The 14190-nt window shown below is 23.6% G+C and overlaps 3 protein-coding genes across 3 annotated transcripts; 2 read left to right on the forward strand and 1 right to left on the reverse strand.

Annotated features, from left to right (window-relative positions):
* Positions 1-482: 482 nt before the first annotated feature.
* LOC128960195 (nuclear hormone receptor HR96-like) lies at positions 483-2756 on the forward strand. The gene is made up of 7 exons (XM_054306266.1): positions 483-537; positions 600-664; positions 755-862; positions 1408-2106; positions 2182-2313; positions 2424-2485; positions 2558-2756. The coding sequence occupies exons 1-7, from the start codon at positions 483-485 to the stop codon at positions 2754-2756; spliced, it is 1320 nt and encodes a 439-aa protein (XP_054162241.1).
* Positions 2757-4021: 1265 nt separating this feature from the next.
* Positions 4022-6779, forward strand: LOC128960197 (nuclear hormone receptor HR96-like). Its single transcript, XM_054306267.1, has 7 exons — positions 4022-4076; positions 4216-4280; positions 4400-4507; positions 5277-6164; positions 6255-6371; positions 6449-6510; positions 6572-6779. Exons 1-7 carry the CDS (start codon positions 4022-4024, stop codon positions 6777-6779), a joined length of 1503 nt encoding a protein of 500 aa, XP_054162242.1.
* A 224-nt stretch (positions 6780-7003) lies between these two features.
* Positions 7004-10131, reverse strand: LOC128960198 (lysosomal alpha-mannosidase-like; the record flags this gene model as incomplete). Its single annotated transcript, XM_054306268.1, has 3 exons — positions 7004-9312; positions 9368-9718; positions 9786-10131. Coding segments are annotated over 3 exons (3006 nt in total), but the record flags the coding sequence as incomplete, so codon positions are not given.
* Positions 10132-14190: the final 4059 nt, after the last annotated feature.

Raw genomic sequence — 14190 nt, forward strand, 5'->3', positions numbered from 1 at the left:
TGATGCTATAACGCAATTGTTATTATTTTTAAATTATTAATTTATTTCTCTAAACTTATTTTTTACAATTATTTATAATAGATTTAAGTTTGTTTTCTTATTTAAAAAATACTATTATTTATGTAATATATTATTTATTTTATTATTTATTTTAGAGTATATGTAATATTATGTATAAAATCTATTTGTTTCAAATTGGGTACATTGTAACTAAGCTATGCGTACAATAATATACAGTTATACTATTTATATATTATTATAAATTTATATGTCATATAAACCTTTTTCTATTTTGTGTTTAATATTATTATTTATAATATTATCATAAGTTATATATCAGTTTTTAAAATCTGTACAATTATGCTTATTATTTGAAATATCGTTTTAAAACAAAATAAAATTTTTAATTAGTTGACTTTGTTAAAGTTATTTGTTATGATTATTAATTTTTATTGTTTAATTATTTGTGTACTTTATATATAATGAACAACAAATTTGAATCAAAACTATGTGTAGTTTGTGGAGACAAAGCAATTGGTATTTATAAATATTTACATTTTTAAAATACCTATCAATATTTATATAGTATTTAAATTTAGGTTTTAATTTTGATGTCCTAACGTGTGAATCGTGTAAATGCTTTTTTAGACGCAATGCTTTCAAAGTATAATTATATTTTAATTATTTACACAAAAAACAAATATAAGTTAAATATTAATTTTAATAATAAATTTATTTTTAAAACTTTTTATAGGATTTAAAGTGTAAATTTGATACCAATGAATGTGTGATTCAAATAAATACTCGTAAATGTTGTCCTAAATGTCGGATACAAAAGTGTTTGGCAATGGGTATGAAAAAGGTAATCAATATTTTATCATATTATTAATATTTATATAGTGTATAATATTTTTTCTCTTTTTTATTTAACATATAATAAATAGTCATTATATTAGTATAAACTGTATACAGTATACCTGTAGCTATTTGTATATCTTTACTGTATAATATACGGTACTAAAATACATTATTTTAAAAATATAACAGGTGTTTTTATATTAAAAATATAATCTATTATAAATTAATAAATATAATAAACTTTTCATTTTAAAGCAGCAATGTCTATTTAGAAAATACTCATACAGTATGTCTTTACGAATTGTCTTATATTATTCAATTTTTTATTTATTTTATTTATTATATTCAAGTTATAAACATTTTTGCAAAACCAATACTAAAACCAATAGTGCAAATACTGTACTTTTGATAAATTATTGAATATTTATTAATAATATTTATGGATTATTTAACATTAGATTATAAATTATTTAAAATTAGTATTACTATTATATTAACTTATTTATAATTATATTGATGATGATATAATTATATTATACGGTATTATAGGATCATATATTGAATAAAGAAGCCAGGTCAAAACGGGTTCAACTCATTGAACAAAATAGACAAAAGCGCCGATTGAAAACTGATGGTTCACCTTATAATACAATTATTACTAGAAATAATAAACAACAATCAAATATCGTCTCTTCAAGTATATTGTCTTCAAGTCCATTATACAGACATTTATTTACACAATTACATGACTGTCCAATGAGCTCATCCACTAATGAGTCCATATCATCATTCAATGAGTTGACAAATAAGATGTTTGAGGAAAACATTGATGTTTACAATGATATTGATAGGAATGGTGTATCCAAGAGCTCTACCTACAAGCGTGCATTGAAAATGGGTATCAGTATTATACCGGTTACCCGTCATATCGCTGACTATAGCCGTACGTTCAATGAGCTCGAGGGCTACCGTTTCCGAGAATTGATGAGCGCTGCGAAACAACTGGAAATCATTGCCGCAACAAATATCTGTGAAATTGTTTCGATGGAAGAGTTTTTTGCCGCTATCGACACATTAAAGATAAACGATATCCAAAATGTGACTAAAGTGTGCAAAAGTATCACCGGTTTTATTGACATTCCCAGCGAAGATCAAATTGTTTTACTAAAATATGGATCACTAGAGATACATACGATGCGATCCATTTGCTATTATAATCACGATTCCCAGTATTGGACTATAAATTTGGTAATTTAGACTAAACTTCCATTAAATTTATAAATCGTTTTTTAATCAAAAAGTCATTTTTTCTTTTAATTACAGAATAACAATAATGCTATGATATTACACATGGATTTTGTCAAGTTTGCTGAAACACATTTACACAATGATTTCAGAGACTATATCAACAATTTATTTATGGAAATTGATCAAGATTACATTATACTTGATATAGTAAATATATACAGTATTATATTAGTGAAAATATTTACATCATATACAGATAATTAATTCAAATGTAATATTATTTAAAAATTTATTTAAAATATCTATTATTATCATAGATGACAGCTATAGTACTGTTTAATCCTTATAGACCGGGACTACAAAACAAAATGATTATCAGGTATTCAAATAATTAATACAGTATTATATTAAATAAATAATAATAATAATATCAAAATAAATATATATTAAGATTACAACAACATGTTTATCTATATTTACTAAAACGTTATTTAATGATAAAATATTTGGATAAACAATATGCGGACGAAAAGTTTAACCGATTATTGAATTCAATGATTGATTTGTATTACGTTGAGACCCGTTGTCGACAAAATACATTGAATCGCATGGATTTGCCGCCACTTCTTAAGGAAGTTCTTGAAGAATGAATTATTTTGTCGTTAATTACTTTAAATTATTAATTTTACACTATTTTGTTATAAATTATTTTTTGTTTAATTTATAATAATTTTAATTAACTTATATTATTTATTTATACTTTTTATACTTTTATTTCAATTTAAAATAATATTACTGTTTTGCTATATTTTGTTATTTTTATGTTGTCATTAATTTTTTAATTAATTATTACAATGCAAAAAATAAGCAATTTATTTTTATTAATTAAAGTTATGTAAGTTTAATGTGAGTTACATTTTGATAGCAGATTTTTTTGTGTGATTTATATTAATGTTACTAAAGTGTATGTTGATCTAAACAATTATTAAATATATATTTTTTTAAATATAATATTATTTATAATCTATTGAAAGTTTAATTATATTTGTTTATAAACATAGTAAATATCATAGTTTTTTGTGTTTATAATAAAATGTTTATAAGATTAAAATTGGAGTTTTTTAAAAAACAGAATTTTAGAGATTCATATGTTTTATTTTTCCTAAATAGACTTTTAACTGTAATCTCAATATATCAAGGTCACATTTATTTATATATAATTTATTCAATATTAAAAAACAAGTATCCTTGTTCACTTAATCACTATTATATTTTATTACCTTATACATTAATTAAATTATTATAACAACAGTAGTTATATATATTTACACTATCTGTGCATTTAATTAATATTTTTTAATAAAATACTTCAGTAGTGTTACCATAGAGATTAAGTTTGTTAAAAAAAAGTGTAAATTAAAGTGTCAATAGTGTACTGTTTTATATTTAATACCTATATATTATAAAATAGTGTATAATTCATACGTTTGCTACACTTTCACAAAAGTTAAGTTAAGAGATGTTAGGGAATATTTATAAGTAATTTTTTACATTACTATAGAAACACAATATATTTAGTAATGAAAATGATACGAAAGTACAGTATGTGTATAATATTAATACAGTAAGTAATAAACTTGATAAGTGTTAGAGAGTTATCATATGTATGTAATACAGTGTGTATTAAGTTTTATAAAATTTGTGTTTTCATTAAATTTTGATGCTATCATTCAATTTATTATTTTTCTATTATTAATACATTAGTAGTTTAATTGTGTTGCTATCGGTTACTAAATACAATATTAATTATTTAATAATTCTAAAAATTCAACCAGTGGTATATTTATTGTTTTTTTTCAAAAAATAAATAGTTAAATATTATATTTATTTCTAAATAAATTATTTTAAAAAATAAATGTCACGCAACAAAAAGGATGCAAATTGTGTAATATGTGGCGATAAAGCAACAGGTACAATTTTTATAATTAATTAATATAAATAAGTTATACACAGTTTTTTTTTAAAAAAATAAAAACTGTTACAAAATAAATCTGTATTTATAAAGAAAAAAGTTTTTCAAACAATATGTTTATATTTATATAATTTTAGGCAACAATTTCAATGCCCAGACGTGCGAGTCGTGTAAAGCATTTTTTCGTCGAAATGCTTATAAAGTAAGTGTAAAACATGAATATTTTATTCAAATTATTTATATTTTATTTATATAATTATGTAAATATACTAATTATAAAATAATTACTAAATAATAATAATAATAAATATTTTGTAACAGGGAATTAAAAATTGTAATTTTTATGGCAATTGTGTTGTAAACCTAATAACTCGCAGAAAATGTGGTTTTTGTCGACTAAATAAATGTTTTGAAATGGGTATGAAAAAGGTAATAATTATTATATTATTTATTTTTATTTTAATTAATAAAGGTTGTAAATTTTTACATAAATTAATATTTAGATAATTTATTATTAATATTTATGATAATCTTAAATTAAATTAAAAAATTTTAATAAATTATACGATATATAAATACAGTATTTACATATTGAATAGTATATGATATATGAATATGAATAGCATAGATAATATATAATATTTTTTATTAAATACTATTGTTGTTTTAGTTTTTACTAAATCTATTTATTTATTACTAATATAATCAAGTTTTATGGGTTTAAAGCTATCGATTTTTTATTTATTATTATTATTTAATCAATACTAAAAAAATACAGTAATGACAATACATGACAATGAATGATATATATTATATATATTGTAATTTATATAATTAAAATAAATATTAGCCTGCAACATTTCTCAAGCAATAAAATCGCTTTTGTCAATACAATATTTGTTATACAATAGTTTATAACGTATTTACAGTATTATCAAACAATAAAAATAATTTAAATACTATTTCTCATATTTTCATACTTATTATTAATAATAAGTTATTATTCATTTAAATTAAATTCTATGAATAAAATTTATTCATATTATAAAAAATTTATACTATTAATAATTATATATCATATATATATGAATAACTTACATATTTATTTAAAAATAAAAATAACTTCAAATTGTATAATAAATTTCAATATATTGAAATGAAAATATAATAATAAAATTTTAAAACTATAATATTTTAGGAGCGTATTTGGACTGAAGAGACAAAAGAGATTCATCGGACAAAAGTCGAGATCAACCGATTAAAGATGAAAAATATTTTTACTCAAGAAGATGACTGTCAACTAATCTCATCGACAACAGTGTCATCATCTGTATCATCTCCATTGTCATCATTACCATCTGATCAATACAATCACAGTATTGATGAAAACTTGGATTCCGTATTACTTTCATATGAATTACAGAATCCCTATTCATTTAATATGAATGACTCCAACGCCAGCAACAGTAGCATTGATACAGTCATTGATCAGTCAGTTCTACATAAAGTAGTCGAAATGCAAACTTCAATGTTATCTATCAATGGTATGTCAGTTAGTTCATTGGTTGATCCGGTTTGTGGCCAAACATCACTAGTAAGCGAAAACATCAGATCAATATCGGCACCTATAGACTCAACCACAACTATTAGTAATGATATAACTAGTTTAAGGAGATATAAAACATTCAATAGGGCTAACACTATCACTGATACAGAGGAGATTAGTGGCGCATCAAACTTAACAATTGGACGTCCTATTAGTGATACCCGACATACGTTAACCGAGTCGGAAGGCAATCGATTCACTCATCTATTATTTGCCGCACAAGTGATGAACAATCAGTTGTTTGAAAGTCATTTCAATTGCGGTGTATTTACGGCAAAACAATGCTATCGTATACTTGATCTCACGTTTGAAGAAGATATCAGAAATTTGATACAACTTTATAAGCAATTGAAAATCTATACTAATATAACTGAATCCGATAGCTATACATTAGTTAAGTCACAGTCAATGGCCATACATAAATTGCGCATGGTCAATTATGTGGGCACTGAATATGAATGGTGGAATGTCAAAATGATGGTATGTTTTCAATTTGATTGGTCATAATCATCAAAATTAACAAATAAATTATTTAATAATTTTTTTGCTAATTTTTATTTTCTATTTTAGAATGATAATGTTATTAAACTAAATTTAAATATCTATACAAGTCAACAATGCTACATGGCCAAATTTTTTAGCCAGCTCAAACATCAAATCGATAATGATAGTGTAATTATAGATCTGGTAAATTATTCAAATTTTAAATATATATAATATTAAAGTACATACTTATATAATAATTAATTTTTTAAATAACATAGCTAACAACGATAGTGTTATATGACCCGGATACACCTGGACTTATCAATAGAGAAGCTGTCAAGTAATTATTAATAATTATCGTTTAATCTAATATATATAATAATTTGTCATTTTGTTTGTAGATTACAACAATTAACATACATGTATTTATTAAAGCGTTATTTAGAAATTAAATATTATGACACGTATTTGTCAACCGGCAAATTTTTGCGCACATTAAACATGTTAGTCGATTTAAACAAAATTGCTAATACTATCAAAACACGTATTAAAGCGCGTGACGATATGCCTGAGTTGGTACGCGAAGTCATTGACTGTAAAAGCGGTTAATTATTTTTTTAGTATTTGTTTTTTATAAATTATTTTCTTATATTATTGTATATAATAAAGTAGAAATTTTAATTTGTTATTTTTTTTAATATATTTTTGATTTAATAATTTTTCACAAAATAAGTCTTTATTGTAGTACAAATTAAAAATTCAAATACGATGTAAATCAATTAATTATAATTTTAATTATTTATGAATCAAAATATTCAAAATTAATAACATTTTTATGAAAACTTGTTTTTCAATTTGATAAGAAATGTTTTGATTTCCATTGGTTTCAAATTTATTATTAAATCATTGTTTTTGTTATCAAATTTATTAATTGGTTTCAATTCAGTACCGATGAACTCATTTTTATTTATTGTCTTAAATTTCAATCTATTTTTCATTTCACTAATATCTTGATTTGCACCCAATGTTTGCTCTACTGCTTCGCTGATAAAAAACGGTACAAATAAATTATTTAGATTAATATCAACCGGTTTGGACATGGATTTCGACTCATTTGTCTGGTAAAAGTGCTCTAATCTAAGCAAAACAACTGTCCCATTATCTGATGTCCAGTCTTCCAGAGTAAGCAAATGAATATTTTTGGGTAACTCCTGATTAAGAGCTGAATAACTAGTTTTATAATTTTTGAAGTACTGTTCCTCACTAAATGCATATTTGGAAAATACCATTAATGGCTCCATATATAGTCTTTGTGCTAAATCCCTGTGCTGTTCGGCAGCCGTTTCGATATCAGATACAACTAATTTTAATTGTCCTCTAATAACTAATCCCTGGCCATCAGTTCCCGGTTCGTTGAGCGGTTCATTCACACCGAACTTGTCGTCAAATAGGTTTCTCCTGTGGATCATCAGCTCAACCGAACCATCTTTAAGACTACTGCCTCCCTGTGACCTATCATTTAAGACAGTCATCTGAACATTTTGTTTCACATCCTTAATGGCTATTCGGCTATTGACGGGATAATAATTTCCTGATTCTGGTTCAGTTATCGTTAGGTTCCAAGTGGGCCGTTGGTTGAGCACCCGTTTCATCATTTGTCGTCCATTAGAGTCGGTATAAAATACGCCATTTGTAGTTAGGTTTGTCTGAAAAAATGCAACGATTTCTTTACCAATGTTGTCGTTCACTGGTATGGGTCCACACACGTAGTCAAACTCAATAAACTCCCGGTTTGGATAGACTCTGATTACTTGGCTTATGTATGCATTGATTTTTTGATGTACTTCCGCAATACTGTCTGATTGGATTAGTTTGGCCTCAAAATCGTAATCGCTGTATGCCAGTGATGACCCTTCCGGACGGAATATATAAGCACCCGATGCTCTCAACTCAGGTTTAGTATTGTTTCCAGATTTAGATTTATAATATTTGAATTGTTGTTTAAAATCAACAAACTGTCCATTTTTCAGTTTAATTGACGATAATTTTCCTGATTTATCAAACATTACATCAAAACTTTTGGCTTTTAGTGTAAAACTTGTGGTAATCTTTCGTACATTTGCTGTCTTAGACTTTGATGTAACACTATTTTGTTTTAATAAATAAGTAGAAAATCCAAGGGATGGTATTTTGGCCTCAAATACTAACTCATCGTTTGCTTTACTGACTCTTTCAGGTATTCGACGGACAGCCTCTTGAATGGGAACGACTGCTGATTGAACTGTTTTACCTGAAAAGTCCAACACTTGAAACATCTTATTAGTCACCGGTAACCTAATAGTATGATTGATTGAATGGCCGGTCGGATTGTATACAGTAATTGCAAGTGAGTTGTCCGATTCGGTTAGGGGACAGGCGCTTACGTTTAATGTTTGACAAAATTGTTGCGGCAGTTTGGGAGCCGATTGTTGTTTGATTAACAGTTTAGCCAATGACTCACTGACTACTTGTTGGCATTTTTCAACACTTTTATACAGTTTCAGTACATAGTTGTCGGCCACGTGTTGTTTCTCAGTGCCGGCCACTGCATCGTGATGTTGCATAACACCCATCCATTCTCTAAGCGCTGTTATCTTATTAGCATTGGAACCGTTACCAGCACTCAAAACATCCAACTGTTTGCAAATTTGTAGAAAATTATTGGCAGATCTTTCGTATCGTTTAAGCGCCGGACGACTAGTGAAATATCCGGTCCAATAGGAGTGAGGATCTGACGCGTAAGGAAAAAAATCGTCTTCTTTGGTGACAAACGTGTGATTAGTTTCTTGAAGACTCTTCAGATAACAGGTTGGCGTCGAATAAAACACTTTGATTTTGTTTTGTCTTTCATTTACATATTTGATTAGTTTATCCATATTTTTGAACCACGGATTGGCCGACTGATACATAAAGTCTTCCCCCATCGGAAACATCATATGATTTGTGGCATAATATTTGGAGTAACTGAGCATATAGTCGACAAACTTGTTAACCATATCATCGACATTATAGTCTTCACACTCCGGGTCATCAATGATGGGTTCATTCAAATTAAAGACATTTCGACAGCCGTTTAGATCCCAACAAAAAGCCGTTACATTTCCTGAAAACAAACAAAACAATTAATATTATTTTTTATTTATTTCAATAATACATACCGTATCCTAACCACATATCTCCGGTAAACAAGTCTGACTGTTCTCTGGAGAGATCATCACTTGTTTGCCAAATCATTTCCAGTGTCTTATCAGCGGATCTCTTGTCTCTGTCTTCATAATCAATACGCGAAAAGAAAAGTCCGTCGAAATTGAATTTTGCAAACAGTAAAGCATTTTCACGGCTGTGACCAAACGGGTCGATATGCCAACCGATTTTCGGTACACCACACGGCTCGCCAAACATATCCCGAAGCCGTTTGAATCCCCACGTCATTTGGTCAATGATGGCACTGTAGTGAGTGGTCGCCTCATCATTCATACTCCAACCGCCGCTAATTATTTCCAATTGTCCTATAAATCAGACACAAATTTATTTAATATCAACAAAAATACTTTAAGCAATTGCTATCATTTATACCATTGTTAACCAATTTAACGACCGTTTGTTTGGTATGATTGTCCTGTTGTGTCCACCATTTCCAGAAAAACGCTGTCTCCACGTAAATAAACCGACGGTCCGGGTTCTGGTCGAGTGCTACGACTACCGAATCTAATATGTATTGAACGCCCGCACTTTGAATGCTTGAGTTGGACCCGTAGTAGTACTGGTCAACCGTTTTAAGCCAACCCACATCATCGTGAGTGTGGGCAACCAAATGTACATTCAATTTGTTTGCATCCGTTTGTTTGAAACAATTATTATAATGACAACCAAACTGATTGCCAACTGATGATTTGCTTTCAATTTTGTTTAATATACTACATGTTATTGAATTTATAAAGATTATTATTAAAATAAATTTAAATAATTTATATATTATCATAATTTTTATTTAATTATTGCTACTAAATTGATATATTCAAATTGATACAGCTAAACTCAGTTGTAATAATAATAAATTTTATATTAAATTGCTGTTATATACAAAAATACATATCATTATATCGGACATTTTTTTACTTTTATAATATCTATGAATATTATTGACATTTGATTGGCATTCAAAATCTTATATAAATATAGTTTTTGTTTTATGTTATCATAAATATATGACATTTTTCTAATTTGATAATTTAATTAAAAATTATATAAGATTTTTTCAATTATAAGAATTTTATTTATAAGAATTTTCATCAAAAAGCAAAAAATAACAATTAAAAGCTAGCTTTAAATTAGAAATTAATTAAAAGTTAGTTTTTAACTAAAGTAATAAAAGTTTGTAAAGTAATAAAAATTTACAAAAAAAAACATTTGTACTTTATTTATTGGAAATTATATCTACATATTAGAAATAGAGATAATTTTAAATCAAACGACAATTTATTTTAATAAATTAATGATTAAAATTGAATGATTATTTAGCTATCGAAATAGTCATCTTTTTATAGTAAAGATTTACAATTAGACAGAGTATTAACTCATCAAACAATTTAATGATAATCAATCACAAAATACTGTAGTTATGCTAATCTATTATTTTATACTGTATTTATTATACTACTATTAATTATAGTTTTATAGATTAAATAATAAGTAAAATAAAATTTATTTTTCAAAAATATTACAATTATAAAAATAGTTAAGATACTAAATAGTAATACTAATTGATATTTTATAATTATTGATTAATAAAACTCAAATATAAGATATACGTTATTTTATTTAACATATAAAGTGCAATTTAATACTTAATTTATATTTTTTTGAAAATATTTTAATCACTAAAGCTTATACAACATTATATTTATTATGAGAATCCATAATATTATCAATAAACTGATAACCTATTTACGTCAATTGTATTTATTTATGTGTTTCTGATATTTGACACATTAAAAAATACAATAACTGTACTATTTTTTGTAGAATAAATGTTATTTAAATTATTTTAAAATTATTAACAACTTATCAATTGGTAAAAAAACATAGCAATAAAATTGATGATAAAAATTGTCTAATTATAAAGACATATAAATTATAACAAAACATGGATTATATACAGTACTATATTTAGTAAAATGTTTATTGTATTATCTATTGCTTTTTTGTTGATGACTTTACAAATAGTTTTTTGTATTTTTCAATATATTTTGATATTATTTGTTTTCATATTTTGTTATTGAATACATATTTAATTGAATTGAATTGAATATGTTATTGTTTTTGTTACCTCAAAACAGTTTTTAATGGCATTCAGTATAATAATAAATATAATGTTTTCAGTTATCGATGCATTCAATATGAAAAATAATCTGCAAACACCTCATAAACAATGAAAAACATTGTATTTATATATATATATATTATTATAATCTAAAATAACTATGTTTTTGTAAAATAATTTGCTAAAAAATAATAAAACACTGTAATTGTCACGTAAATAACATTAAAGTACAGTACAAATATTGTTATCTCTACGACCCAATGCTTATATCATAATACAATAATATTACGGTACATTCAAAATATTTTGTACATAGTTTCATTGTAACTAATATTAATTTATTATCATAACATACTGTATTCAATTTAAAACTATATTTACACAATGATTATCAAAAAATTAATATTTAAAATTATATTAATTAATAACATTTAAATTATTTATTATTTATCTAATATTTATATCAAAATTATTATCTGTATATAAACTGTTATCTATTTTTAATTAATGTTATTTTTTAATAATAATGTAATTTATTGTAATTTTGTAAAATCATATATTTGTACTTTATCAATTATTTTTTATTTGATTTATTTTTAAAAATATATATATATTTAGAACAATATACAGTACATTGTATAAAATGATTGACTTATAAATTATATCAATGTATAAATTTAATATAACTTAATTTCAATTGTTATTAATTGTTATTTACAATACTTAATAATAAATATTATATCTTATTTCATATGTTCTCTTATCAAACAACTAATACACAATTTATTGATAATATTTTTATTTCTATTCTGATAACAAATGAACTCATTTTATAAACTAATTTATTAGATATCAAGCTTATTATAAAAGTGATGAAAATTAATTTTAGTATAAGTTATGATATACTAAATTTATCAATAAGGCAATATTAAAATATATGCTATATTTAATAAAATTAAATCATTATATAAATCAATTGCTATATTTTATTAATCATATAATATGAAATAAATATTGTTATTCAAATAGTAATAGTCTAATAACATATTTTTAATAATTTTTAATATAATAAACTCATCTGTTTATATTATTTAATATGATAATAAAGTATATTATTTTTTTAATTATTAATTAATAATTACTATATATAAATTTAATTATAATAAGAAATTAAGTAATTTATTGATTACTATTCTATATATAATTAAATTTAAAAAAGTGATTATAGTTCATAATTTATTATAAATATAACCTAAATTTTAAGAAAAAATATTTTTTATAAAACTAATGCTTTTTTAAATAAAATTATTACAACTATTAATAATTAGATATAATATACTGTATAATAGTAAGTACGTTGGGTAGATATCAACTTCATTTTTATGACAAACAGATTACATATACTTTATTGATATTAATAACTCTGATATTTGATTAAAATATATTTTTTGTTATCAAACTTTATACACAACGTACTTAAGCAGACATAGAAGTACTAAATATTGATATATGTTTTATATACGTTTACAATACAATAGTTTACATAATAAATGCAAGTACTGTACATATTTATGTACAGTATATATCAATAATGTAAATTAATCAAATATTCTGTACATTTTAACAAAATTGTATCAAATATTTTGTATTTTTATAAAGTTTTATATAAAGCTAAAAATTTCTATTTTAATCTTTTTTAAGAATCTAAATATATTAATAATGATTAAATTAAACAAATATAAACATATAACTATTGTACAGAATTAAAAAAATAAAAATGTTTACCATATTCTTTTTATTGTTTTTAATTTATCTAGATTATCTTTTTTATATTTGTTTAATAAAATATATATAACAGTACAATAGATTATTTATTATTGTAAAAAAAAGATATGATTAAAGTTATTAAAAATAATATATTTAATAATACTAAATGTGAACACAAATATGAATCATTAAATTTAATAACAATAAATAAGATAATAAACGTATAATATACAGAATAATAGATATAAAAACAACAATAAAGTTATCAAAATCTTAAAACTATCAATTTTTATCACATTCTCAATTATCACATAATAGCAATTTTAATGTAAATTATTTATTAATTAAATTGTATATATTATACCCAATGTATACATTATTTAATTTATATTACTTCAATAACTTATGATTCAAAAGTTAAGAATATTTTAAATATATTACAAATTTGTATTTAATTTTTAGAAAATATATAATTCTAAGTTAATTTTATTTTGATAAATGTTAATAACATTATAATCATTATATTAATTAATTAAATATGTCCTGGTAGTACTTAATGCACTTTTATTATAACAGACTTTTAATATTATTTCATCAAGCAATATACAATATGTGATCTATATTAGTATATTTTTAGTTCAAAAAACAGCTTTCAATAGAGAGAGAGAGAGAGAAAAAAAAGAAAGAAAGAGATATATATATATTATGAATGCTTTATGAATATTATATTAAATTCAATACATATTTTTTATCACTATATTATAATATATATAGTGATAAAAAATATGTAGTGAACTTAATATAATATTCAAAAAGCATATATATGGTATACGGTATATACAGATACTTGTATATGTTTAATAAAATATTTTTCTTAATAGTAATATATCT

This window comes from Oppia nitens, unplaced genomic scaffold (genome assembly GCF_028296485.1).
Source record: "Oppia nitens isolate AA-2021 unplaced genomic scaffold, nextdenovo-longstitch-racon4-pilon3 scaffold4_pilon_pilon_pilon, whole genome shotgun sequence".
NCBI classification, from domain to species: domain Eukaryota; kingdom Metazoa; phylum Arthropoda; class Arachnida; order Sarcoptiformes; family Oppiidae; genus Oppia; species Oppia nitens.

What these genes read in the sequence shown, in the direction of transcription:
- LOC128960195 (XM_054306266.1), top strand. Translation starts at nt 483, where the DNA reads ATGAACAACAAATTTGAATCAAAACTATGTGTAGTTTGTGGAGACAAA. An exon ending in TTGTGGAGACAAAGCAATTG is followed by an intron (nt 538 to 599) that starts GTATTTATAAAT and finishes ATTTAAATTTAG; the next exon opens with GTTTTAATTTTGATGTCCTA. An exon ending in CAAAACAAAATGATTATCAG is followed by an intron (nt 2,486 to 2,557) that starts GTATTCAAATAA and finishes ATATATATTAAG; the next exon opens with ATTACAACAACATGTTTATC.
- LOC128960197 (XM_054306267.1), top strand. Translation starts at nt 4,022, where the DNA reads ATGTCACGCAACAAAAAGGATGCAAATTGTGTAATATGTGGCGATAAA. An exon ending in GGTGGAATGTCAAAATGATG is followed by an intron (nt 6,165 to 6,254) that starts GTATGTTTTCAA and finishes TTTCTATTTTAG; the next exon opens with AATGATAATGTTATTAAACT. An exon ending in ATCAATAGAGAAGCTGTCAA is followed by an intron (nt 6,511 to 6,571) that starts GTAATTATTAAT and finishes TTTTGTTTGTAG; the next exon opens with ATTACAACAATTAACATACA.